Source organism: Scylla paramamosain, chromosome 4 (assembly GCF_035594125.1).
Source record: "Scylla paramamosain isolate STU-SP2022 chromosome 4, ASM3559412v1, whole genome shotgun sequence".
Lineage (NCBI taxonomy): Eukaryota > Metazoa > Arthropoda > Malacostraca > Decapoda > Portunidae > Scylla > Scylla paramamosain.
The window spans coordinates 14,865,030-14,890,802 of NC_087154.1; the positions used below are offsets into that span (position 1 = coordinate 14,865,030).

At 38.1% G+C, this 25,773-nt stretch overlaps 1 protein-coding gene across 5 annotated transcripts in view; it reads left to right on the top strand.

Annotated features, from left to right (window-relative positions):
- LOC135099770 (glycerol-3-phosphate dehydrogenase, mitochondrial-like) overlaps window positions 1–25,773 on the top strand; it is a 166,368-nt gene that overhangs the window by 109,271 nt on the left and 31,324 nt on the right. For all 5 annotated transcript variants that reach the window (XM_064002288.1, XM_064002292.1, XM_064002291.1 and 2 more), the window contains one exon: window positions 7,169–7,357. In XM_064002288.1, the coding sequence (XP_063858358.1) occupies window positions 7,169–7,357 (189 nt within the window). The remainder of the gene's footprint in view (window positions 1–7,168; window positions 7,358–25,773) is intronic.

The following is a 25,773-nucleotide window of genomic DNA, read 5'->3' on the forward strand; positions in this document are numbered from 1 at the left end:
CCTTATATTTCAGTATTTTCTGCAATACTATAGTGGAAGTATAACTAAATTAGGTAGTCTAGTTAAAACCTTAAAGTTTTAACAGGTTTTAACTAGACTATCTAATTTAGTTATACTTCCACTATAGTATTGCAGAAAATACTGAAATATAAGGATAAAAATAGTTTCAACCTTAATGTTAAGAGAAATTAATATAAGTGGATTTCAAACAGCTTTAGCTTTAACAGCTCTAGCTGTTTGAAATCCACTTATATTAATTTCTCTTAACATTAAGGTTGAATCATCCCAGGCATGTTGACAGAAATTATCACTGATAATGATATGGTGTTGTTTCTTCTTAAGGATCAGAAACACTTTAAAATAAACTTGACAGCAATGCTGCATCTTGTTATTAGATGTGAGCATGGAAGAATGTGGAGGAAGGATTGTTTCAAACACCAAACAAATCAAAACAAATCTTTAGAGATGACAACTGCTTGAGTACAGAGGTAGTGCATCCATATAGAACAGAAACATTTTCCACTCACTGAGTAAGGATTGTTATAAATGCCATCCTTAGAGATGACAACTGCTTGAGTGCAGAGATGGTGCATCCATATGGAACAGAGAAGTAACCTCTACTGACTGAGTATACTGCCATGGGAAACTCACATTGTGAAAAACATATTTTACTGTAAACTTAGTATTACATATGCTCAGCCACAACAAACATTGTTGCCTCACAGTAGAAGACAGGTATATGGAACATGAACATACATGACATGTAATGATAATTCCCATCACCAAGAGGTAAGGCTGTAAATAGCAAAAAATAACACTATACAGTACCTTCTTGAGTTTCACAATTGCTTTCTTCCAAAGGCATAGTGCTAAACTTGAGGATCACAACACTTGGTGCATTGAAAACACTGGAAAACACTAATCTACTCTGGCTGCAAGGCCTAGACATGTGTGAGTGTGTGTGTTTTGTAATTACATTCATGGTATGATTTAGCATTGCAGCAGTGTAGTGACACCACATTTAAAACTGTGTGCATTTGCCTAGTTACCTTGTTATGACATACAGGAAAAGAGCTTTGTTCATGCTTTTCTGTCTCCATATCTTTTGTTATCAACTTTCTCTTAGATTAATTTATTTTATTTGCATCAATAACTTCTCTGTCCATATCATTCCAGACCTCCACCGTTCTTTGTGGGAACCTATTTTCTTAACATCTCTTCTGCAAGCATCCTTTTTCAGTTTTCTACTGTCCTCTTGAGACTTGTGTCCCACACCACCAAGTCCTCCCTATCCAACTTTTCCATTCCAGTCGTCAATCTGTACAGTGTGATTACTTAAATCACCTCTCTCTCTTTCTTCTCTGCTGTAATGTTATAAGACCCAATTTTGCCCATCGTTCTTCATACAGTAATTCCTTCAAACTTGGAGGTAACTTTGTTGCTGCTCTTTGTATCCCTTCCAATTTTCTTATAGGTTTTTTGGCACTGGGTGACCATAACAGAGCTACATATTTCAATCTTGTGCATATCATGATGTGTGTGTGTGTGTGTGTGTTTTATGTAGGAGGGACACCAGCTAAGGGCAACAAAACCAATAAAAAATGGCCCACTGAGGTGTCAGTCCTCAAACAGAGTCAAAAGAGGTAGTAAAAAATTACAGGATAATTGTCTTGAAACCTCCCTCTTGAAAGAGTTCAAGTCATAGGAAGGTGGAAATACAGAAGCAGGCAGGGAGTTCCAGAGTTTGCCAAAGAAAGGGATGAATGATTGAGAATACTGGTTAACTCTTGCATTAGGGCGCGTGCACAGAGAAAGCAGATTTGCCTGCGAGGGCAAGCAGCTCTGACCCATGCAAAGAATTATACCATGTTGGCACAGCCAGCCTGCTTCAACCTTCTTTCCTCTCTGCTGGAATCATTCTTGCCTGTGCAACCCACATGGGTTTATTTTAATGAGTGGAGAGCAAGATAGATGTTGAGCTCCTGATAGCCAAAAATAGGAATGTTGTTGGTAGGCTGTGGGCTGAAATCAGATTACTGAAAAGATGATGGTATTTCCCAAACTCTTCTCTCTTTAAGTTTACTTCATGTACTGCTCTTCTTTCCCTATTGAGTTTTGTATGAACACTTGAGCAGCATGAACTTGTCATCAGATGATGAGCTTGACATCTTAGTATAGCTGGTGGATTGCAACTGATCTGTGATCAATTGCAATCCATGTCACTCACTGCACAGGTTGGAACTGGTTACCCGCATTTTTTGTGGACACCTTATCACGCCGGCTACCAGTGCAGGTCAGCGCCAGAAACCATCACGCTGGTAACCTGCTTTCTCTGTGCATGCACCCTTAGAGAGGTAGACAAAATAGGGGTACAAGATAGAAGAAAGTCTTGTATAGCAAGACCATGGGAGGAGGAGAGGCATGCAGTTAATAAGATCAGAAGAGCAGTTGGCATGAAAATAGCAGTAGAAGACAGCAAGAGATGCAACATTACAGAGAAAGAGGCTGAAGACATTCAGTTAGAGGAGAGTTTACAAAATGAAAAGCTTTTGATTCCACCCTATCTGAAAGAGCAGTATACGTGAAACTCCCCCCAAGACATGTGAAGCATACTTCATACATGGATGGATAAGGGTGAGAAAAACTGGTGGAGATGACTCAGAACGCCTACCTTCATAGAACCTGTTTTAGCTAGAGATGAGATGTTATGTTTCCAGTTTAGATTATAAGTAAAGGTGGTGTAGAAGAAGGAGACAGTTGAGTGTCATTGAGCAAGAGGTGATAGTTGTCTTGAAGGTTGTGTCGAATTGATAAATGGAATGAAGTTTTTGAGGCATTGAACAAAGCTAAGTTTTCTCTGACCCAATAAAAAATTTTAGAGAGATCAGAAGTCAAAAGTCAGGTGTTCTGTGGCTTCCCTGCGAGAACTGTTTACTTCCTGAAAGGTTGCATGTCTACAAAAAGACATGGAAAAGTGCAGGTTGTTATCATCAGCATCAGTGGATAGGACAAGAAGTTTGGTTTAGATCATTGATGAATAATAAAAAGAGTGTGGATGACAGGACAGAACCCTCAGGAACACCACTGTTAATAGATTTAAGAGAAGAAAAGTGATCGCCTGCCACAGCAGCAAAAGAACAGTCAGAAAGGAAACTTGAGATGAAGTTACAGAGAGAAGGATAGAAGTCATAGGAGGGTAGTTTGAAAATCAAAGCTTTTGTGCCAGATTCTATCAAAAGCTTTTGATATGTCTAAAGCAACAGCAAAAGTTTCACCAAAATCTCTTTTAGAGATTTTGGTGAAACCAAGACTCATTAAGGAAAGCCAGATCACCAGTAGTGGACTTGACAGAACCCATATGGGTGATCATATAGAAGGTTGTGAAGTGGTAGATGTTTAAGAATCTTCCTATTGAGGATGAATTAAAAAACTTTAGATAGGCAGGAAATTATAGCAATATGATGGTAGTTTGAGGGATTAGAAGAGTCACCCTTTTTAGGAACAGGCTGGATGTAGGCAAACTTCCAGCGAGAAGGAAAGGTAGATGTTGACAGAGTTAAAAGAGTTTGACTAGGCAAGGTGCAAGCACAGAGACGCAGTTTCAGAGAACAATAGGAGGGACCCCATCAGGTCCATAAGCCTTCCGAAGGTTTAAGCCAGCAAGGACATGGAAAGCATCACTGTGAAGGATTTTAATGGGTACCATGAAGTAGAGAAGAGGGAGAAACAAACCCTGAATTGTCCAAGGTAGAGTTTTTAGCAAAGGTCTGAGTGGAGAGTTCAGCTTTAGAGATAGATGTGATAGTAGTGGTGGCATCTGGTTGAAATAAATGAGGGAAAAAAGATGAAGCAAAGTTATTGGAGATGTTTTTGGCTATATGCCAGAAGTCATGAGGGGAGTTACATCTTGAAAGATTTTGACACTTTCTATTAATGAAGGAGTTTTTGGCTAGTTGGAGAACAGACTTGGCATGGTCCCAGGCAGAAATATAAAGTGCATGAGATTCTGGTGATGGAAAGCTCAAGTACCTTTTGTGGGCCACCTCTTTATCATGTATAGCATAAGAACAGGCTGTGTTAAACTAAGGTTCGTAAGGTTTAGGTTAAGAGAAAGAGTGAGGAACGTACACGTCCATGCCAAACACTGTCACCTCTCTTATGCACGCAGCACACAGAGAATGGTCTCTGGCACAGAAGCAGTAGTCATTCCAAGGAAAAATCAGAGTAATAGTTCTTCAGGTCCCTCCAATTAACAGAGGTAAAATGCCAGGGGCACCTCCACTTTAGGAAAACCTGAGGAGAGATTGGAGCGATAGGACAAGATAAAGATATGAGACTGTGATCAGAGGAGCCCAGCGGAGAAGATAGGGTAACAGCATAAGCAGAAGGATTAGAGGTTAAGGAAAGGTCAAGAATGTTGGGCGTATCTCCAAGGCGGTCAGGAATACGAGTAGAGTGTTGCACCAGGTGCTCTAGGTTGTGGAGGATAGCAAAGTTAAAGGCTAGTTCACCAGGATGGTCAGTGAAGGGAGAGGGAAACCAAAGCTGGTTGTGAACACTGTAGTCTCCAAGAATAGAGATCTCTGCAAAAGGGAAGAGAGTCAGAATGTGCTTCACTTTGGAAGTTAAGTAATCAAAGAATTTCTTATAGTCAGAGGAGTCAGGTGAGAGGTATACAGCACAGATAAAGTTAGTTTGAGAGTTTGCGATGAGATAACAAGATTGTACAGGAAGGCATGGCTGCACTGCCCAAGCATTCTTGGGAGTCAAAAGAAATACTGTAGACTGGCTTCAGTATATATTTGGGTAAGCTGTATACAGATGCATAGCTGTGACCAGCTAGGCTAGAGGGGCAGGATGTGAATGACTAGCCAAAGAGCACAGAAGACACCACACAGAGATCCTGCTAAAACAAAAGGGGGATTAGAAACATTTTAAATGAATAAAATAAATAAATGATAAAAAAGAATAGTAATACAATAAACCCTTGTTGTACTGGACTAATTGGGGCAAAGCCACTGACGTTGAAGGCGAAAATCCAATAAAAGTGGCACTGAGTGGATCAGGAGTGCCACAACCTCTAATAACATCTGCCGGTGCAAGACTGAGGCACAAGCAGTGTATGGGTGCCAGGGTTCTGCTGCCAACCAGCCCAATTGTGAAAATTTACATTTTTCTATACATCACGGCATAATGTATGATAGACAATGTATGGCAGATGGCAGACAAACACCAAACTATGACAGAAATACCATAATTATGGCAGGCAGTGTAACTCTGGTCGGTGTGGTGTGCATTCAACACCACGAACTCCACCTACACCCTCTCTCCTTCTCTCCCACCCTCACTCACTCCCTCATCTTACCAGGATTTCTTACCAGGATGAGCTCCACTAGAAGGGAGCTCCAAACATGCCAACATGCCACAGTGTAATAAAATATTTGTGCTGATGACAAACATGTACCTGATGTAAAATGTTGTAAGCATTTAGTGAATTATCAATAATAATACACAGTTCCCGCTGCTAGCTGGGCATTCCACCTCATTTACCGACATTTATCCAATAAATCCGATGGATGGTCCATAGGCCATATGTTTCCGTTGAATGTGGAAATTCACTATAACAGGGTCCAGTATAAGGAGTTTACTGTAATGATAATAATAATAATATAATTGAAAAAAGAACGTATATATATCTACATACTATAATAAGATGTAGGAAAGTTTGAAAGTAGCACAGACACGCTAATGAACACCACAGTTTATCAAGGTTTGGATGAGGATGGGGATGTGCAAGTTCTGGATCTCAGTAAGCCAATGCATTCCCAGTAACCAACTTCTTTATTCAGTAAACTTTATGCAAAACATTCAGTGGCAAGTTTTTGTTGCCGTTCTTTACATGATATTAATGTGCAAAAATATTATATTGATGAGTTTTATCATTGGTTCAATTTAGACAAAAGTCATAAAAAGTCAAGTTTTGATTTTTTTTATATGAAGTTTGAAGATCTAGCTGTACTGGAACTAGTAAGTTTTTTTTTTTTTTTCAGTCTCTTGAGATCACTAATGACAGAACACTACTATTGTTTAGTTTCATCATTGTGCCATTGTGAAGTAATCTAGTCTTTGAGAGATGTGCTCTTTTATAGGGAAGTGAGAACAAATTATAAGACAAAGGATCTGCTCCCTACAAGCAAGACCACCAAAGTTTGGTACTTCATACTGAATTTTGTTTTTCTTTCCTATTCAGTTTAATTTCCCCTTGGATCTTTTTTCTAATTTTCTTCTTATGTAATTTCTTACAGGGAGGACAAAACAAGTTGTTTTCTTTTCTCCTTTTTATGTTACTTGTTTTTTTTCTCTCTCTCTCTCTCTCTCTCTCTCTCTCTCTCTCTCTCTCTCTCTCTCTCTCTCTCTCTCTCTCTCTCTCTCTCTCTCTCTCTCTCTCTCTCTCTCTCTCTCTCTCTCTCTCTCTCTCTCTCTCTCTCTCTCTCTCTCTCTCTCTCTCTCTCTCTCTCTCTCTCTCTCTCTCTCTCTCTCTCTCTCTCTCTCTCTCTCTCTCTCTCTCTCTCTCTCTTTACTTATGTTACCTTCCATGTATGGGAAAAAAGAATTTCTATAAATGAAAGTTAATTCAGTTCATAATATATTTATATCAAGGGCAAGTTTGTTGTGGCAGTACCATATATATCATATAAATTTTTTTATGGTCATTAGACATATTGTTTATTTTATTTTTTCCCTTTACCAGTATTTTATTGTGTATTTGCTTTTTTTTTTTTTTTTTTTTTTTTTAATAATGGATGTACAAAGAGGCAGTGGCTTTAGTACCAAGAAAGAATGACCTCTCTAAGCTTGCACATCCTCGTCCATTTACTTGTGTGGTACACTTCTTGATGATTTGGCTCTGTGAATTTATTTCTAAAGCTTTTGACACTCCTGATTGCTGCAAGGCGGTATTCATTTCAAGAAGTTTTAAGGAGACAGGCAGTGTTTCCAGAATGTGTAACTCAGTTTTAGATTTTTTTTTTTTTTTTTTCATATCATTGTGGTGAACTTTAAATTTAGAGGATTATAATGTTATGACTTTTAACTAATCTTCCCTTGCTGATGGATATTACAGTTGTGTAGGACATGAATATGGTTCATAGATGTTATGTTTTTACAGAGGCAGTTAGAAGCTGCTATCAAGTACCTCCAGCAAGAAATGGGACAGAATGTGAACCGAGCATCAAGGGAGAAAATACCTATCAACCTGTCAAAGAGTGAGATATCAGAGTATGTAAAGCGCTTCAACTCCCTTGACACTGACAAGAAAGGTTACATCTCACTGAATGACTTGCGAGCATCACTTAAGGTAAGGAGTCTAGTGAGTAATTTAAGTAATGCAGCTTTCTTAGTTTTGCTGCAGTTCTTCATCAAGCTGCTGTTAAAATGAAATTCAGAATACATTTAATTAAATTAAATGTGTGAATTATGTAAATATTAGAGCAATTTGTTGTGATTACTTGAATATTTCAAGTCAAATATGAGTTATGTTCCCTTTGTTTGGTGATATGGCATATTTGATATTTTTATTTTTGCCACTCTAGTGATGTCTTTAAACCATATTGAATGAAGTCTCCTCTAGTTGCTAGTTGATACAACTCCTAATATCTTTCTAGTCTATAGTCTTGTAAGTCTGGTCTGTTCTAGTCTATTCAAAGATGTCTTCTTAGGAAATCCCATAAAGAGGTGACCATGGCAAAGGAATCCTAATGTTTGTCTGTTTATGCATCTCATCTTTGCTAATTCCAATTCTGTCACTTTTCTGTTCTCTCTTTCTCACATTCTCCAACACAGTCTTTCCACTTTAGAGGAGATCATCCCATATTCCGAGGAACACACACACACACACACACACACACACACACACACACACACACACACACACACACACACACACACACACACACACACACACACACACACACATGCACACACACACACACACACACACACACACACACACACACACACACACACACACACACACACACACACATGGATAAAAGCTGGGAGCATATTTCCAAAGAAAAACTTGCACAAGAGAAAGAAAAAGTTAACTTTACAGAAATCACAGAAGCGCAAAAGAAGGAAAAGACAGATTTAAGTAAGAAAATTGTGAGTGATCAAACAGAAGGAATCGATGGTAAGGGACACAGTGGACAAAAAAAGAAATGTATTGTTATATATGGATTAAAAGAGGAAACAGAGCCAGTAAGATACAAGAGGGAAAGAGAACAAAAAAAGGTAGCAGAAGACGTAAGAAATATACAGAGAGAAGGGGAGGACTGGATAAGTGAAATTGAGGAAATACATAGACTAGGGAAGTATATAGGATAGTGATCACTGAACGTAAAATTTAGGGCACAAACAAAAGCCATGGAAGTGATATCGAATGTGTGGAAACTGGACAAGACAGAGCAATACAGGAAAGTTTGGATAAAGAGGGACATGAATGAGGAGGAGAGACTCAAGGTAAACGATCTAATAAAACAACCAAAGACAAAAAATGAGAACTGAACAGAGGAAGAGAAAAAAAAAATTTCTATTGGAAGGTAAAAGATGAGAGGCTCAGGAAGTGGTATAAGACAAAAAAAAAAGAGTAGAAAATGTAAATAATGTATGGAAAAATAAAAAATGGACAGTGGCATATACAAATATAAATGGTTTAATATCAACATTGCAAGAATTGAATAATTATATTAAGATAAAGCAGCCCAACATCATGGGTATTACTGAAGTTAAACTAAATGAGAAAACAGAAAATATAAAAATTGGTAATAGTAATTCTAATGTGTGGATAAAACATAGAAATAATTTGAAAGGGGGAGGAGTCATGTTACTTACAAAGAAGAGTATAACAGTGGAAGAGGTTGAAATGGGAGAAGGAATGGCAAAAGTAATTAGAATTCAAAACAAAAAGGAAAGGAGAAGGAAAAAGAGATTTTGCAGTGGCTTATGTACCCCCAAAGATGAATGCATGGACATAAGAGGATTATAAATTATTGTTAAGACATATTAGTAACTGTTTGGAGAGAATACTGGCAGAGAGTAATAATATAACACTTATGGGTGACTTTAATTGCAAGGAGGTATGCTGGTAAGAGTGGACCATGGATGGGGGAGAAGAGTGATGGGGATATATGCTTCTAAATTTAATAATGACAAATACTATGACCCAGGAGATTGGAGAAAAATACAAGATTTGGGGGTAATGAAGAGGCATCAAGGCTAGACTTGGTGTTTACAAAGGAAATGGACATCATTGAGGGAATAAATTATTAGTGCCCACTAGGTAAAAGTGACCATCTGCTAATTGAATTCAGTATAGGCAGTTGTCCAATAGAAAATAGGAATGAAATTTACAAGAATGGGAGATATAATCATAGGAAAGCAGATTTTATCAGGTTGAGGGAATATTTTGCAGAGGCTAAATGGGAACAACTTCATGGCAAGCAGTACGCAGGAAAAGTGGGACATATTCATGGAAATTTATAATGAAGGGGTCAGTAGATATGTACCGAAGATCAAAACAAAGGAAGTGAAAAAGAAGGAAGACTGGTTTAATACGAGATGTATAACAGCAAGAAAAGAAAAAGAAGCAGCATGGAATAGATGGAGAAAAAAAGGAGGAAGTGAGAAATGGGAAAAATTCAAGAAGGCAAGAAATGAATATATCAGAATCCTGAGAGATGAAGAAAGGAATTATGAGAAAGATATAATTAACAAATACAAAGATGAGCCGAAGTTATTCTTCAGATAGGTGAATAGGAAGATGAAAAACAGGCAAACAATAGATAAATTAACGAAAGATGACATTACATACGAAGATACACGGTTACAAGCGGAATTAATGAACAAGTGCTTCCAGTCAGTATTCACCAAAGAAAGCATATTTGAAGAAGAAAGAGCATGGCACAGAGACAATGTGATGAGAGAGATACAGGTGGACATAAGTGAAATTAAGAAGATTATGAAAGATTTGGATGCAAGTAAGGCTCAAGGACTGGATGAGTGTCCAACTGGATACTTAAGGAATGTTGTGAACAACTGGCAGAAGGTATACACAATACCATAGTATGTTCTTTTAAGGAAGGAAAATTTCCTCTAGACTGGAAGAGAGCCAATATTGTGCCCATTTTTAAAGGAGGTAATAAAGAAGATCCATTGAATTACAGACCAGTGTCCCTAACAAGAGTGGTGGCAAAAATAGCGGAAAGAATAGTTAAAAACAGATGGATGGAATATTTAGAAGAAACATATACATTGACTGACAGACATTTTGGTTTCAGAAATGGAAGATCTTGTGTCACGAATTTAGTGAGCTTTTATAGTAGAGCAATTGATATAATTCAAGAGAGAGAGAGGGTTGGGCAGACTATGTTTATTTAGACCTAAAAAAGCATTTGATAAGGTACCACACCAGAAACTGCTATGGAAAATTCAAAATATAGGAGGTCTGCAAGGAAACACACTGAATTGGATTACAGACTTCTTGAGGGATAGAGAAATGAGAACAGTAATAAAGGGAGAAAATTCAGAATGGTGTAGAGTTACAAGTGGAGTACCACAGGGGACAGTCTTAGCCCCCATAATGTTTCTGGTATATGTCAATGATATGATGGATGAGGTTGACAGTTATATAAGTCTGTTTGCAGACGATGCAAAGTTATTGAAAAAAGTGGAAAACAATATGGATTGTGAAATATTACAGAAAGATCTAAATAAGATATATAAATGGAGTAAGAAATGGGAAATGGAATTCAATGCAAATAAATGCAAGGTGATGGAACTAGGAAAAAGCAAAAGAAGATTGACAAGTTCCTACACCATGGGAGAAGTAGAAATTAAGAAAACCAAAGAAGAAAAAGACTTGGGAATTACAATAAGTGATAATTTATCACCAGAAAGACATGTAAACAAAATTGTTAGGGAAACCTATGAGTTACTAAGAAAGATGAAAGGGGCATTTGCTTACATGGATGAAGAGATGATGAAAAAGTTGATGATACAACCAAAACTGGAATATGCCACAATTGTTTGGTCACCCCATAATAAAAAGGAAATAAGGAAAATAGAAAGGATCCAAAGAGCTGCAACCAAATTGGTATCAAGTTTGAGAGATTTAACCTATGTAGAAAGATTAAGGAGATTGAAGCTCCCATCATTACAAGAGAGAAGAGAAAGATTGCTATATACTGAGCTTTAAAGGGTAAGGATCAAGTTAACAAAGAAGACTTAATTGTGTGGGACTCAAGAGATACAAGAGGACATGGAGTGAAATTGAGGAAAACAGCAAGTAGAAGAGATGTCAAGAAATATGGTTTCCCAAGTAGAAGCATAGAAATATGGAACAACTTAGATGAAACAGTGGTACAAGTAACAAATATTCATGAATTTAAAGTTAAGCTGCATGCTTATAGATATGGAGACAGGACAGCATGAGCATAGCTCTTTTCCTGTAAAACACAACTAGGTAAATACACACACACACACGCACATACGCACACACTATAACTGTGGAATTATAGATGGGAAATGGAATTTAATTTAAAGAAGTGTAAAGTAATAGAATTTGGAAAAAGTACAAGAAGAGTAAAAGGAAATTATGTGTTGAATGGGGTAAGGTTGAGTGGAGCAGAAGAGGAAAAGGATCTCGGTGTTACAGTGACTGGGAACCTGACCCCGGAGAGACACATTAGCAAAATTACAGGAGAAACCTATAACTTGTTGAGAAGAATAAGGCATGCCTTTGCATATATGGATGAGGAGATGGTCAGGAAGATGATCATGTCACTGATAAGATCTAGACTAGAATATGCAGCAGTAATGTGGTCGCCATACAAGAAAAAGGATATAAGGAAGTTGGAGAGAGTTCAGAGAGCAGCTACGAAGATGGTACCAAGTATCAGGGACTTGTCATATGAAGAGAGACTGGAAAGGATACATCTTCTAACGTTGGAAAAGAGGAGAGAAAGGGGAGACTTGATTGGGATATATAAAGCATATGAGGGAGTAGAGGAGGTGGACCGGAGCAACTTAATGGTCTGGGATACACGGGACACTAGAGGACATGGAAAGAGTGCTTGTAGTGAAAAGTGAAAAGTGCTTGTAGAAGAGATGTCAAAAAGTATAGTTTCCCATATAGAAGTATTGATGTATGGAACAGTCTGGATGAGGAGATAGTAAATGCAGAAGGTATACATCGATTCAAGGCTAAGTTGAATATTAAAAGATATGGAGATGGGACAGCACGAGCATAGCTCATCCCATAAAACACAACTAGGGAAATACACATACACACACACACACACACACACACACACACATGGTAATAAAAAGTGAAGACAAGTCTGAAATTCTACAAATGATGATTAGAAGTGGAAATGGAAAGATAATGAATTATTTAGGAGTGTATGTGCCACCTATGATCAATGCTTGGTGAAAAGAAGAGCACGAAGAGATGCTGGTAGATGTGTTAAAAGGTCTTGAAAAGACAGTGATGGAAAGTAGTGATACAGTTATTGTTGGTGATTTTAACTGTAAAGAGGTAAATTGGGAGACATTGACAACTACTGGAGGTGAGAATTCATGGAGTAATAAACTATTGAACAGAGCAGTGGAAAACTTGATGACTCATTAGGTTGATTGTGATACCAGATTTAGTGGAAGAGATAAAACCATCAAGGGTTGATTTAGTGTTTACCAAGGACATGGAAATGATTGAAACTATACACTTCAATAGCCCTCTAGGTAAAAGTGATCATGTGTTGATTGAATTTAAATTGAAATAAGAAAATGTAATCATTGGTGAAAATTATAAGGTGAAAAGATTTATATATAGTAAAGTACTTTGTTGCCATGGACTGGAAAGACTTTGAAGATGCAGAAGATGTTAGGGAAAAATGGGATGAATTTATAAGGATATACAGTTCTGCTGTGGAGAAATTTGTATCTAGAGGAGGAGCGAGATGTAGAAAGGCAAAAGAATGGTTCAATACAAAATGCAGAGGCTAGAAATTGTAAGTCAAATGCTTGGAATACATGGAAGAAGAGGAAAACTGAGAGCAGGAATATATTGATTTTAGAAACAAGTACATTGAGATAATAAGAATGGAGAGAAGAAACTATGAAAGAGATATAATAGATAAGTGTATAAATGAACCCAAACTATTCTTTAGACATATTAATGGGAAGGTGAAGAAGGAAGGTGTATCAAGATTGAAAGTTGAAGGAAGAATCTATGAGGATGCACAGGACATGGCAGAGGTTATGAACAGTTTCAGATCAGTATTTACTATGGAAGGGGGGTTTAATGCTGGAAGGGATAAGTTGGTGAGGAATATATTAAGTACAGTCCCAGTCAGTTATGAGAAAATGCTTAAGATGATGGAAGAACTTGATATAAATAAAGCAACTATTCCAGATGAAGTATCAAACTGGATGTTGAAGGAATGTAGAGAACAACTGGCTGATAAAATCAACAGTCTAGTGGTGACATCACTATTAGAAGGAAGAGTACCAAAAGAGTGGAAGAAAGCAAATATTACACCAATATTCAAAGGAAGAAAAAAGAAAAACCCACTAAATTATAGACCAGTGTCCTTGACTAGTGTTGTAGGAAAACTGTGAAAGAGCAATAAAGGAAAGATGGATGGAACACTTGGAAAGAGTTAGTTTTGGTAAATTGTCAATTTGGATTTGGATTGGATCATGCTCCATGAACTTATTGTCCTTTTATTCAAGGGTAGTTGATATTGTGCAGGAGAGAGATGGATGGGTGGATGGTGTCTGCTTAGACTTGAAGAAAGCGTTTGACAAAGTACCACACCGAAGATTGCTGTGGAAGATAAAAAATTATGGAAAAATTGGAGGAAGACTGTTGGAGTGGATGGAGGATTATCTGGATGATAGAGAGATGATAACTCTAATACAAGACCAAAATTCATCTTGGCTGAAAGTAACTAATGGTGTCCCACAGGGGTCAGTGTTGGGACTGATGATGTTTGCAATATATATGAACAGCATAAATGAAGAAATAGATATTTATATGAACTTATTTGTGAATGATGCTAAGCTGATGAGAAGGGTAGAAAATGTAAATGACTGTATAGTACTGCAAGATGATTTAAATAAGATAAATAGATGACGTAAATCTTGGCAAATGGAATTCAATTTAAGTAAATGTAAAGTAATGGAGTTTGGTAAGAATAAGAAAAGAATACAGTATAATCATGAGATGGATGGTGTGAAGTTAAAAAATTCAAAAAAGGAAGTGGATTTGAGAGTAACATTGATAAAATTACTGGAGAGACGATGAATTTGTTAAAAAGAGTAAAAATGACATTTTCGTATTTGGATGAAGGAATGATAAAAAAGTTGTTGATTTCCATGATAAAACCAAGATTGGAATATGTGGCAGTGGTGTGATCTCATACAAAGAGGAATACTGTAAAATTAGAAAGAGTACAAAGAGCAGTCACTAAGATGGTTATGGAGTTGAGTAAGTCAACCTATGAAGAGAGATTAAGAATGTTGGAAATTCCTACCCTTGAAAATAGGAGGGAGAGAGAGAGGAGATTTAATAAACATCTGTAGAATGATAAAATGGTAAGGAAAATGTGGACAAAAAATGTTTTATAAATTTAGACACACAGAGTGCAAGGGGACACAGTGAGAAGAAAGTTAACTGTAGGAAAGACATCAAGAAGTACAGTTTTCCTCATAGTAGTGTGAACAAATGGAATGAATTCAGTGAAGATGTTCTCAATGCCGCAACTGTCCATGCTTTTAAGACCAAACTGGATAGTTTGGATACTACGAGATTACTCCCCTCTCATAAACCACAACTAGGTAAATACACACACACACACACACACACACACACACACACACACACACACACACACACACACACACACACACACACACACACACATACACACACACACACACACAAAAGGAATTAACTGGTAGCAGACGGAAGTGAAAGAAAATGTCAGGTTATGGAGTAAAGAACTTGCGCAAACAATAGGTGAATGAGCCTACAAGATGCAGAGGAAAAGAACCATCACAGTTGCACTTAGTGTTCACAGAAATCCCAGAAAGTAGACTAAGTATACATTCTCTGAGTCCAGGGGGAAGAAGTGATCATATAATAATAGAAATAGTACTACAGGAAGAAAAAGTGTTGCACAGGAAAGAACAATACAAAAATAGGAGACAGAACTATGCTAAGGAAAACTTTGCAGAACTGAATAAATTTTATTGAATAATTAAATGGAAAGAGCTATTTGAAGGTAAAGTAGTGCAAGAAAAATATGAGATATTTTGAGCAAGTATAGAGATAGGGTGCAACAATTTGTGCCAAGTTATAAAGTGAAAATCGGGAAATATGAATGGTATAATGCCAGGTGTGTAAAACCAAAAAAAAGGAAAAGGACAAGGCATGGAAGAAAATGATGAGACAAATGAACAGAAATGCTAGAGATGAATACAGAAAGGCAAGGAATGAATATAGTATAATAAGAAGAGAAGAAGAAAGAAACTTTGAAAGTGACATGTAAGAAAATGCAAGGAAGAGCCCAAACTCTTCTACATATACATAAATGGCAAAATGAAACATAACAATGGCATAAACAAGTTAAAAAGGGAAAGGAGAATTTATGAAACTACTGAGGAGATGAGTGAACTAATGAATGAGTTTTCAATCTGTGTTTACAAAGGAAGCCAAATTTGTGGCACCAAAAGTGGCACCACAGAATGAGGAAATACAGGAGATACAAGTAAAGAGAAAAGAAATGAAGAAACTGCTAGAAGAGCTGGATGTTAGGAAAGCTTTGGGACTAGATCAAGTAAATGGATGGATATTAAAAGAATGCAGAGAACAAATGGAAAAACCCATATGGGATATAATTAACAGCTTGTTGAAAGAAGGAAAAGTACCAAGGGAATGGAAAAAAGCTAACATGTTCCCATTATACAAAGGGGGAAATAAAATGGAACTATTAAATTATAGACTGGTGTCACTAAAAAGTATTATAAATGAACTTTTATGAAACAGAAATTAAAGACAGATGGGTGGAATATCTAGAAGATAAAATGATAATTACAGAAAAGCTATTCGGATTCAGGGAAGGGAGGTCCTGTGTTACAAATCTACTGAGCTTCTATACGAGAATAATAGATGGAGTGCAAGAGAGGGATGGATGGGTTGATGCAGTATACCTGGATCTCAAAAAAAGCATTTCATAAAGTTCCCCACAAAAGCCTTATGTGGAAGCTAGAGAATGGAGGAGGACTAAAGGGAGCAACATTGAGATGGATGGAGGATTATTTAGAAGGGAGGGAAATGAGAACAGTAATCAGAGACACTAATTCAAGTTAGCGGAAAGTGACAATTGGGGTACTGCAAGAATCTGTGTTGGCACCTATTATGTTTCAAATATATGTAAATGATATGACAGAAAGGATCTAAATAGTTACATAAATCCATTTGCTCATGATGCAAAAATAATTAAATTAATAAAGGATGAAAATAACTGGAAAGAGTCACAAAAGGATATTGACAAGATACATGCATGGAGCCAAAGATGGAAACTAGAATTTAATGCCAGAAAATGCCACATGTAGGAAATAGGAAAAAATAAAAAGAGATCTTCATGGAAGTACAAATGGGAAGAGAAATAATAATGAAAATTAATGAAACAAAAGATTTGGGGATAATGACCCAGGACACTGTCACTTGAAAGGCACATAAACAGAATATTTGGCTCTAAATGCAGCTTGTTAACAAACATTAGAATGATGTTTAACTATTTAGATAAAAACAAATGATGGAGAAAATTATGACAAGCATGATACAACCTAAATTGGAATATGCAGCTGTAGTTTGGGCTCCACATAGAAAAAAAGATATACGGAAACTGGAAAGAATACAGAGAATAGTGACAAAGATGGAACCATAATTGAAACACTTAAGCTATGAAGAAATACTTGAAGAGATGGAGTTACCAACACTACAAGAGAGAAGAGAAAGAGGAGACCTGATAACATTGTACAAATTAGTAAATAATATAGAAAGAATATAGAGAAATGACTTGGTACCACAGATGGAGGGGGGTGGGGGAGACAGACGAGGGGGCACGGGAAGAGAATAGAGAAGAGTGGATGTTCAAGCGATATCAAGAAATGCAGCTTCTGGTATAGAACTATTGAAATCTGGAATGACCTGAAGGAGGAGATGGTTGCGGCAAACAGTGTACGCATGTTTAAAGAGAAACTGGATAAATATGGTTATGGAGACAGGACAAAATGAGCTTTGGCTTGTGCCATGTACGATACAACTAGGTAAATATAAATGTATTTTTTGTTCACTCTCCTATTTCGCATCATGTACCATACTGGATCCATCATTTTCTCTCTTTATAGAGCTTAGTTCTTCATTTCTCTCATCATTTTTCCTCTCCTCTACTGAACCTCATCCTTTGGACTGAGAACAGGAATAGAGAAAAGACGAGGGGGCATGGGAAGAGAATAAAGAAGAGTGGATGTTCAAGCAACATCAAGAAATGCAGCTTCTGGTATAGAACTATTGAAATCTGGAATGACCTGAAGGAGGAGATGGTTGCAGCAAACAGTGTACACATGTTTAAAGAGAAACTGGATAAATATGGTTATGGAGACAGGACAAAATGAGCTTTGGCTTGTGCCATGTACAATACAACTAGGTAAATATAACTAGGTAAATACACACACACACACACACACACACACACACACACACACACACACACACACACACACACACACACACACACACACACACACACACACACACACACACACACACACACACACACACACACACACACACACACACACACACACATGCACACACACACACACACACACTTGGCTCACAACCAAGAAGGCCCGGGTTCAAATCCTGGGCACGGTGAGGCAAATGGGCGAGCCTCTTAATGTGTAGCCCCTGTTCACCTAGCAGCAAGTAGATGTGGGATGTAACTCGAGGGGTTGTGACCTCGCTGTCCCGGTGTGTGGTGTGTAAGTGGTCTCAGTCCTACCCAAAGATCGGTCACTATGAGCTCTGAGCTCTTTCCGTAGGGGAATGGCTGGCTGGGTGACCAGCAGATGACGATAGGTGAATCACACACACACACAGACACACACTCTTTTATGCCACTTGGTTCCTATACTTCTGAATTTTGTAACTGCCGTGGTATTTTAAATGTATTTTTGTTCACTGTCCTATCTCACATCAGGTACCATACTGGATCCATCATTTTCTCTCTTTATAGAGCTTAGTTCCTCATTTCTCTCTCATCATTTTTCCTCTCCTCTACTGAACCTCATCTTTTCTTAACTGAAGCACAGGTGCCTGAAGCAATTGATAGTAGCCCCTTTTCTGTTCCCTCTTATTTCATCTATTCCTATTTTCAGTCCAAAGCTGGATGTCACATCTATGTGCATAGTGACTTAACTTGCTCACAGTGCCATGCTCTTGAATCTTCCATATCTTCCACCATCTGGCTATGACTATAGAGTCACTCTTAAATTAAATTTATTTGTGCTGTATATGTCTCACTGAACTCTTCTGACTATAAAAAATCTTTGACTACTTAACTTCCAAAGTGAGCACATCCTGACTCTCTTCCCTTTTGTGGAGAACTCCATTCTTTGTGACTTCAATGTTCACCACCAGCTTTGGCTTTCCTCTCCCTTCACTGACCATCCTGGTGAACTAGCCCTTAACTTTGCTATCCTCCATGACCTAGAGCAACTGGTGCAACAGCCTACTAGTATTCAACTATCTTGGAGATATCACACCAAACATTCTTGATTTTTTGTAACCTCTAATTCTTCTGATTATGCTGTCACCCTATCTTCTCCATTGGGCTCCTCCAATCACAATCTCATATATGTATTTAGTTCTTTTGCTCCAATCCCTCCTCAGGATCCCAAAAAGCAGAGGTGCCTGGCATTTTGCCTCTACTAATTGGGAGCAACCTGAAGAAGTGTCATTCAGGTTTTCCTTGGAATGATTACTGCTTCTGTGTCAGAGACCCATTTCTGTGTGCTTAGCACATAACAGAGGTGATAGTGTCTGGCATGGAGGTGCACATTCCTCACTCTTTCTCTCGAGCTAAGCCTTTTAAACCTTGGTTTAACACAGCTTGTTCTCATGTTATACATGACAGGGAGGTGGTCCACAAAAGGTACTTGAGCCTTCCATCATCTGAATCTCATGCACTTTATATTTCTGCTCAGAATCATACCAAGTCTGTTCCCCAACTAGCCAAAAACTCCTTCACTAATAAAAAGTGTCAAAATCTTTCAAAATCTAACTCCTGTTGGGATTTCTGGCACCTAGCCATCTCCAGTAACTTTGCTTCTTCATCTCTTCCTCCTTTATTTCAACCTGATGGCACCACTGCCATCTCATCTATGTCTAAGGGTCAAACAAAATTCTTACACATCTGTCACTTCACAACCTTCTATTCTATCTGATCGCCAGTATAGGTTCCATCAAAGCCACTCTACTGGTGATCTGGCTTTCCTTACTGAGTCTTGGTCATCTTTGTTTAGGGAAACAAACAATGAAAGTGTAACTTTCATTGTTGCCTTAGACATATCTAAAGCTTTTGATAGAATCAGGCACAAAGCTTTTATTTTCCAGACTACCCTCCTACAGCCTCTATTCTTCTCTTTGTAATTTCATCTCAAATTTGATTTCTGACCATTCTGTTGCTGCTGTGGTAGATGTTCACTGTTCTTCTCCTAAGTCTATTAACAGTGGTGTTCCTCAGGGTTCTGTCCTGTCACCCACTCTCTTCCTATTATTCATCAATGATCTTGACCTGAATTCTTGTCCTATCCACTCCTATGCTGAAGATACCAACCTGAACTTTTCCACATCTTTTTGTAATCATCCAACCCTTCAGGAAGTAAACAGTTCACACAAGGAAACCACAGAACACCTGGGCCCATATTGATAGTCTCCTAGGAGTACTCCTAAGAGCACTCCTAGAAGTGCTTTTATCCTTGATTTAACTCCTTGAAGTTGCTCCTAAAAGCAACTTTTACTTTCAAAGTAAACGTTACTCCAAGCAGTAGAAATGTCACTAAAGTAGCAGCTTTTCTAAATGTAGCACCATTATTTTGAACCAAATATAACAAGATGTCGCTGATTTGGTAGTAGTTTATGTTTGTGAATTAATCTTGTATATTTCTAAGTAATCCTAGACTGAGCATTTTAAGAGCAATATGTAATTTCCAGACATGTCAATAGTTTGGCAGATGTAAACTAAGCATCGCCCTACATTGCCAACATTGCGCTTGTCTTCTCAAGATAGATGTAGAGGATGGCAGCCAGTTAAAAAGTGAAAGAAAGAAATTAGTACGGCTATGAAACATTACTCCTTGTAAACCTTGTAAACAAAGGATAAAAATGATCCAGGGATGACCTCCAAGCAAAAAGAAGACTGTATGGGCAGACATTGTTGCCCATCTAAATTACACATGCATACATACATATCATATGCATAGTACATCTCTCTCTCTCTCTCTCTCTCTCTCTCTCTCTCTCTCTCTCTCTCTCTCTCTCTCTCTCTCTCTCTCTCTCTCTCTCTCTCTCTCTCTCTCTCTCTCTCTCTCTCTCTCTCTCTCTCTCTCTCTCTCTCTCTCTCTCTCTCTCTCTCTCTCTCTATATATATATATATAACACACACACACACACACACACACACACACACACACACACACACACACACACACACACACACACACACACACACACTGACAGTAGCCCCTTTTCTGTTCCCTCCTACTTTCTCTATCCTCATTTTCAATCCAAAGCTGGATGTTGCATTTATGTGCACAATGACTTAACCTGCTCTCATGCCCATGCTCTTGAATCTTCTGAATTTTCCAGTTGAACGTGCTCTTGTGCCCACGCTCTTGAATCTTCTGAGTTTTCCACCATCTGGCTATGACTACAGAGTCACTCTCAAACTAAATTTGTCTGTGCTGTATACCTCTCACCTAACTCCTCTGACTATAAGAAATTCTTTGACTACTTAACTTGCAAAATGGAGCAAACTCTGACTCTCTTCCCTTTTGTGGAAATCTCCATTCTTGGAGACTTTAATGTTCACCACTAGCTTTGGCTTTCCTCTCTCTTCACTGACCATCCTGGTGAACTAGCCTTTAACTTTGTTATCCTCCACAACCTAGAACAATTGGTGCAATACCCTACTTGTATTCCTGACTGTCTTAGAGATACACACAACATTCTTGACCTTTCCCTAACCTCTAGTCCTTCTGCTTATGCTGTTACCCTCTCTTCTCCGTTGGGCTCCTCCGATCACAGTCTTATATCTGTATCTTATCCTATAGCTCCAATCCCTTCTCAAGATCACCCTAAGCGGAGGTGCCTCTGGTGTCTTGCCTGTGCTAGTTGGGGGACCTGAGAAGGTATTTTGCTGATTTTCCTTGGAATGACTACTGCTTCTGTGACAGAGACCCATCTCTATGTGCTGAACGCATAACAGAGGTGATAGTGTCTGACATGGAGGCATACAATCTTCACTCTTTCTCGATCTAAACCTTCTAAACCTTGGTTTATCACAGCCTGTTCTTGTGCTATACATGATAGTGAGGTGGCCCACAAAAGGTACTTGAGCCTTCCATCATCAGAATCTCATGCACTTTATATTTCTGCCTGCCAAGTCTGTTTTCCAACTAGTCAAAAACTCCTTCATTAATAGAAAGTGTCAAAATCTTTCAAGATCTAACTTCCCTCATGACTTCTGGCATCTAGCTAAAAACATCTCCAATAATTTTGCTTCTTCTTTCCCTCCTTTATTTCAACCACATGGCACCACTGCTATTACATCTATCTCTAAAGCTGAACTCTTTGCTCATACCTTTGCTAAAAACTCTACATTGGATGATTCAGGACTAGTTCCTCTCTCTCCTACACCCTCTGACTACTTCATGCTACCCATTAAAACTCTTTGCAGTGATGTTTTCCATGTCCTTACTGGCCTAAACCCTCGGAAGGCTTATGGACCTGATGGGGTACCTCCTATTGTTCTCTAAAACTGCGTCTCCATGCTTGCACCTTGCCTAGTCAAACTCTTTCAACTTTGTCAACATTTACCTTTCCTTCTTGCTGGAAGTTTGCCTACATTCAGCCTATTCCTAAAAAGGGTGACCTTTCTTATCCCTCAAAATACTGTCCTATATAAAGTTTTTGAATCTATCCTAAACAGGAAGATCCTTAAACATGTATTACTTCACAACCTTCTATCTGATTGCCAGTATGGGTTCCGTCAAGGCTGCTCTACTGGTGATCTTCTGGCTTTCCTTACTGAGTCTTGATCATCCTCTTTTAGAGATTTTGGTGACACTTTTGCTATTGCCTCAGACATATCAAAATCTTTTGATAGAGTCTGGCACAAAGTTTAGATTTCCAAATTACCCTCCTACAGCTTCTATCCTTCTCTCTGTAACTTCTCAAGTTTCCTTTCTGACTGTTCTATTGCTGCTGTGGTAGACAGTCACTGTTCTTCTAAATCTATTAACAGTGGTGTTCCTCAGGGTTCTGTCCTGTCACCCACTCTCTTCCTATTATTCATCAATGATCTTCTAAACCAAACTGCTCTTTATATTTCTGCCCTGAATCATGCCAAGTCTGTTCTACTAGCCAAAACTCCTTCATTAATAGAAAGTCTCAAAATCTTTCGAGATCTAACTCCTCTCATGATTTCAGACACCTAGCCAAAAATATCTCATATAACTTTACTTCCTCATCTTTCTCACCTTTATTTCAACCTAATGGCACCAGTGCCATCTCATTTATCTCAAGCCAAACTCTTTGCCCAAACTTTTGCTAAAAACTTTACCTTGGATGATTTAGGGCTTGTTCTTTCCTCTCCACTCTCTGACTACTTCACACTACCCATTGAGATACTTTACAGTGACTTTTTCCATGCCTTTGCTGGCCTTAACCCTGGGAAGACTTATGGACCTGATAGGGTTCCTCCTATGGTTCTCTGAAACTGTGCCTCCATGCTTGCACCTTGCTTAGTCAAACTCTTCCAACTTTGTCTATCAACATCTACCTTTCCTTCTTGCTGGAAGTTTGCCTACATTCATTATGTTCCTAAAAAGGGTGACCGCTCTAATCCCTTAAACTACTATCTTATCACTTCAGTTTCTTGCATCTCTAAAAGTTTTTAATCTATCCTCAACATGAAGACACTTAAACATCTATCATTTCACAACCTGTCTGATCACTAACATGGGTTCTGTCGAAGTTGTTCTGCTGATGATCTTCTGGCTTTCCCTACTGAGTCTTGGTCATCCTCTTTTAGGGATTTTGGTGAAACTTCTGTTGTTGTCTTAGACATGTCAAAAGCTTTTGATAGAGTCTGGCACTAAGGTTTGCTTTCCAAATTACCCTTGTACGGCTTCTGCCCTTCTCCCTGTGACTTTATCTCAAGTTTCCTCTCAGACCATTCTATTGCTGCTGTGGTAGATGTTCACTGTTCTCCTAAATCTATTAACATTGGTGTTCCTCAGGGTTCTGTCCTATCAACCACTCTTTTTATCATTCATCATTGATCTTCTAAATCAAACTTCTTGTCCTATCCATTCCCAGCACTTTTCCATGTATTTCCACAGATATTCAACTCTTCAGGAAATAAACAGCTCACACAAGGATAACGCTTGACTTCCGAATACTCTAAAATTTCTGTTTGGGGCAGAGCAAACTTAGTAAAGTTCAATGCCTCAAAAACTCAATTCCTCCATGCTTGACACAACCTTCCAGATAACTATCTACTCTTTTCCAATGATACTCACCTGTTCCTTTCTTCTACACTTAACATCCTTGGTCTGCCCTTTAATTATAATCTTAACTGGAAACTTCACATCTCATCCCTAGCTAAACAGCTTCTATGAAATTAGGCATTCTGAGTTGTCTCCACCATTTTTTCTCACTCGTTCAGCTATTAACTCTGTACTGGAGTATGTATGTAGTTAGACATTCTGTGTTGTCTCCACCAGTTTTTCTCACTCCTTCAGCTACTAATTCTGTAATGGAGTATGCACGTATGTATGTATGGAGTATTCTTCACATGTATGGGGGTGGGGTTGCAGGTTCCACTCATACCATGCTTTTAAGCAGTGTGGAATCTAAAGCTTTTTGTCTTATTAATTCCTTTCTTCTAACTGACTGTCCTCAATCTCTCTCAGCACTGCAACATTGCATCTCTTTTTATCTTTTACCACTATTTTTATGCTAACTGCTTTTCTGATCTTGATAACACCATGCCTTCCCTCCTCCCATGGCCTTGCTGCACAAGACTTTCTTCTTTATCTCATCTCTATTTTGTCCACATCTCTAATGCATGAGTTAACTAGTATTCTCAATCCTTCATCCCTTTCTCTGATAAACTCTGGAACTCTCTGCCCACTTCTGTATTTCCTCCTTCCTATGACTTGAATTCTTTCAAGAGGGAGGTCTTAAGACACTTATCCTCCATTATTTTATTTTCCTGTTTGAAATTCCATATGGGACCTAACATTAAGTGGGCTCCTTTTTATACAATTTTTGTTGCCCTTGGCTAGTGGCCTTGAATTAGAAAAAAAATGAAAACCACATCTCTTCTCTAGCTAAAACAGCTTCTATGAAGTTAGGTGTTCTGAGTTATATCTGCCAGTTTTTCTCACCCTTCCTCAACTGCTAACTCTGTACATAGGTCTTATATGTACATGTATTCACATGTATGCATGGGTTCCACTCGTACTGCTCTTTTAGGCAGGATGCAATCAAAAGCTTTTCATCTTATCAACTCCTCTCTTCTAACTGACTGTCTTCAGCCTCTTTCTCATTGCCGCAGTGTTACATCTCTTGCTATCTTATACTGCTATTTTGATGCTAACTGCTCCTCTGTTCTTGCTAACTGCATGGCTTCCCTGCTCCTGCTGCCTCACTGCACAAGATTTTCTTCTTTCTCTCCATCTCTAATGCAAGAGTTAACCTGTATTCTCAATCATCAGTCTCTTTCTCTGAAACTGAAACTCCCTCCCTGTTTTTGTATTTCCTCCTTCCTATGACTTTTAAGAGGGAGGTTTCAAAACACCTATCTTCTGCTATTTGATCCTTCTATTTGGCACTGCTTTGGTAACACACTTAAGTGAGCCCTTTTTTATTCAGATTTTTGTTGCTCTTTGCGAGTGGCCCTCTTACATAAAACTTACATAAAAAGTTTCCTTTTATGTGCATTAATGTTCAGCTTTTCCTTTTAAGTATAATCATCATTTTACTTTTACCCATATAAGCTTTGAGTTCAGTATGAAAATAATTAGAAAAAAAAAAAACACTGGGATAGCATGGTAATCCTGACAGTAGAAAATGCAAATGAATCCTGAATATTGCAGATGTCACTAGGAAATGTCTGTGATATGAAGGAAATAGAAAGGGATAGGAGAATATAATGAGTTTTGTGTTGAAAATGGGATATAAATTAAAATGAATGTGGTGTTGACCACATCTAAGAACAGAGAAAGAATGAGTTATGTGGTGGAAATGGCGAAGTGCAGTATTTGGAGAGAATGGATGAAGGATGACAAGAAACATATAGAAAAGTGATATAATGTATGAGGATAATTTGGAAAATGAGCCAAAAAAAAGCCAAT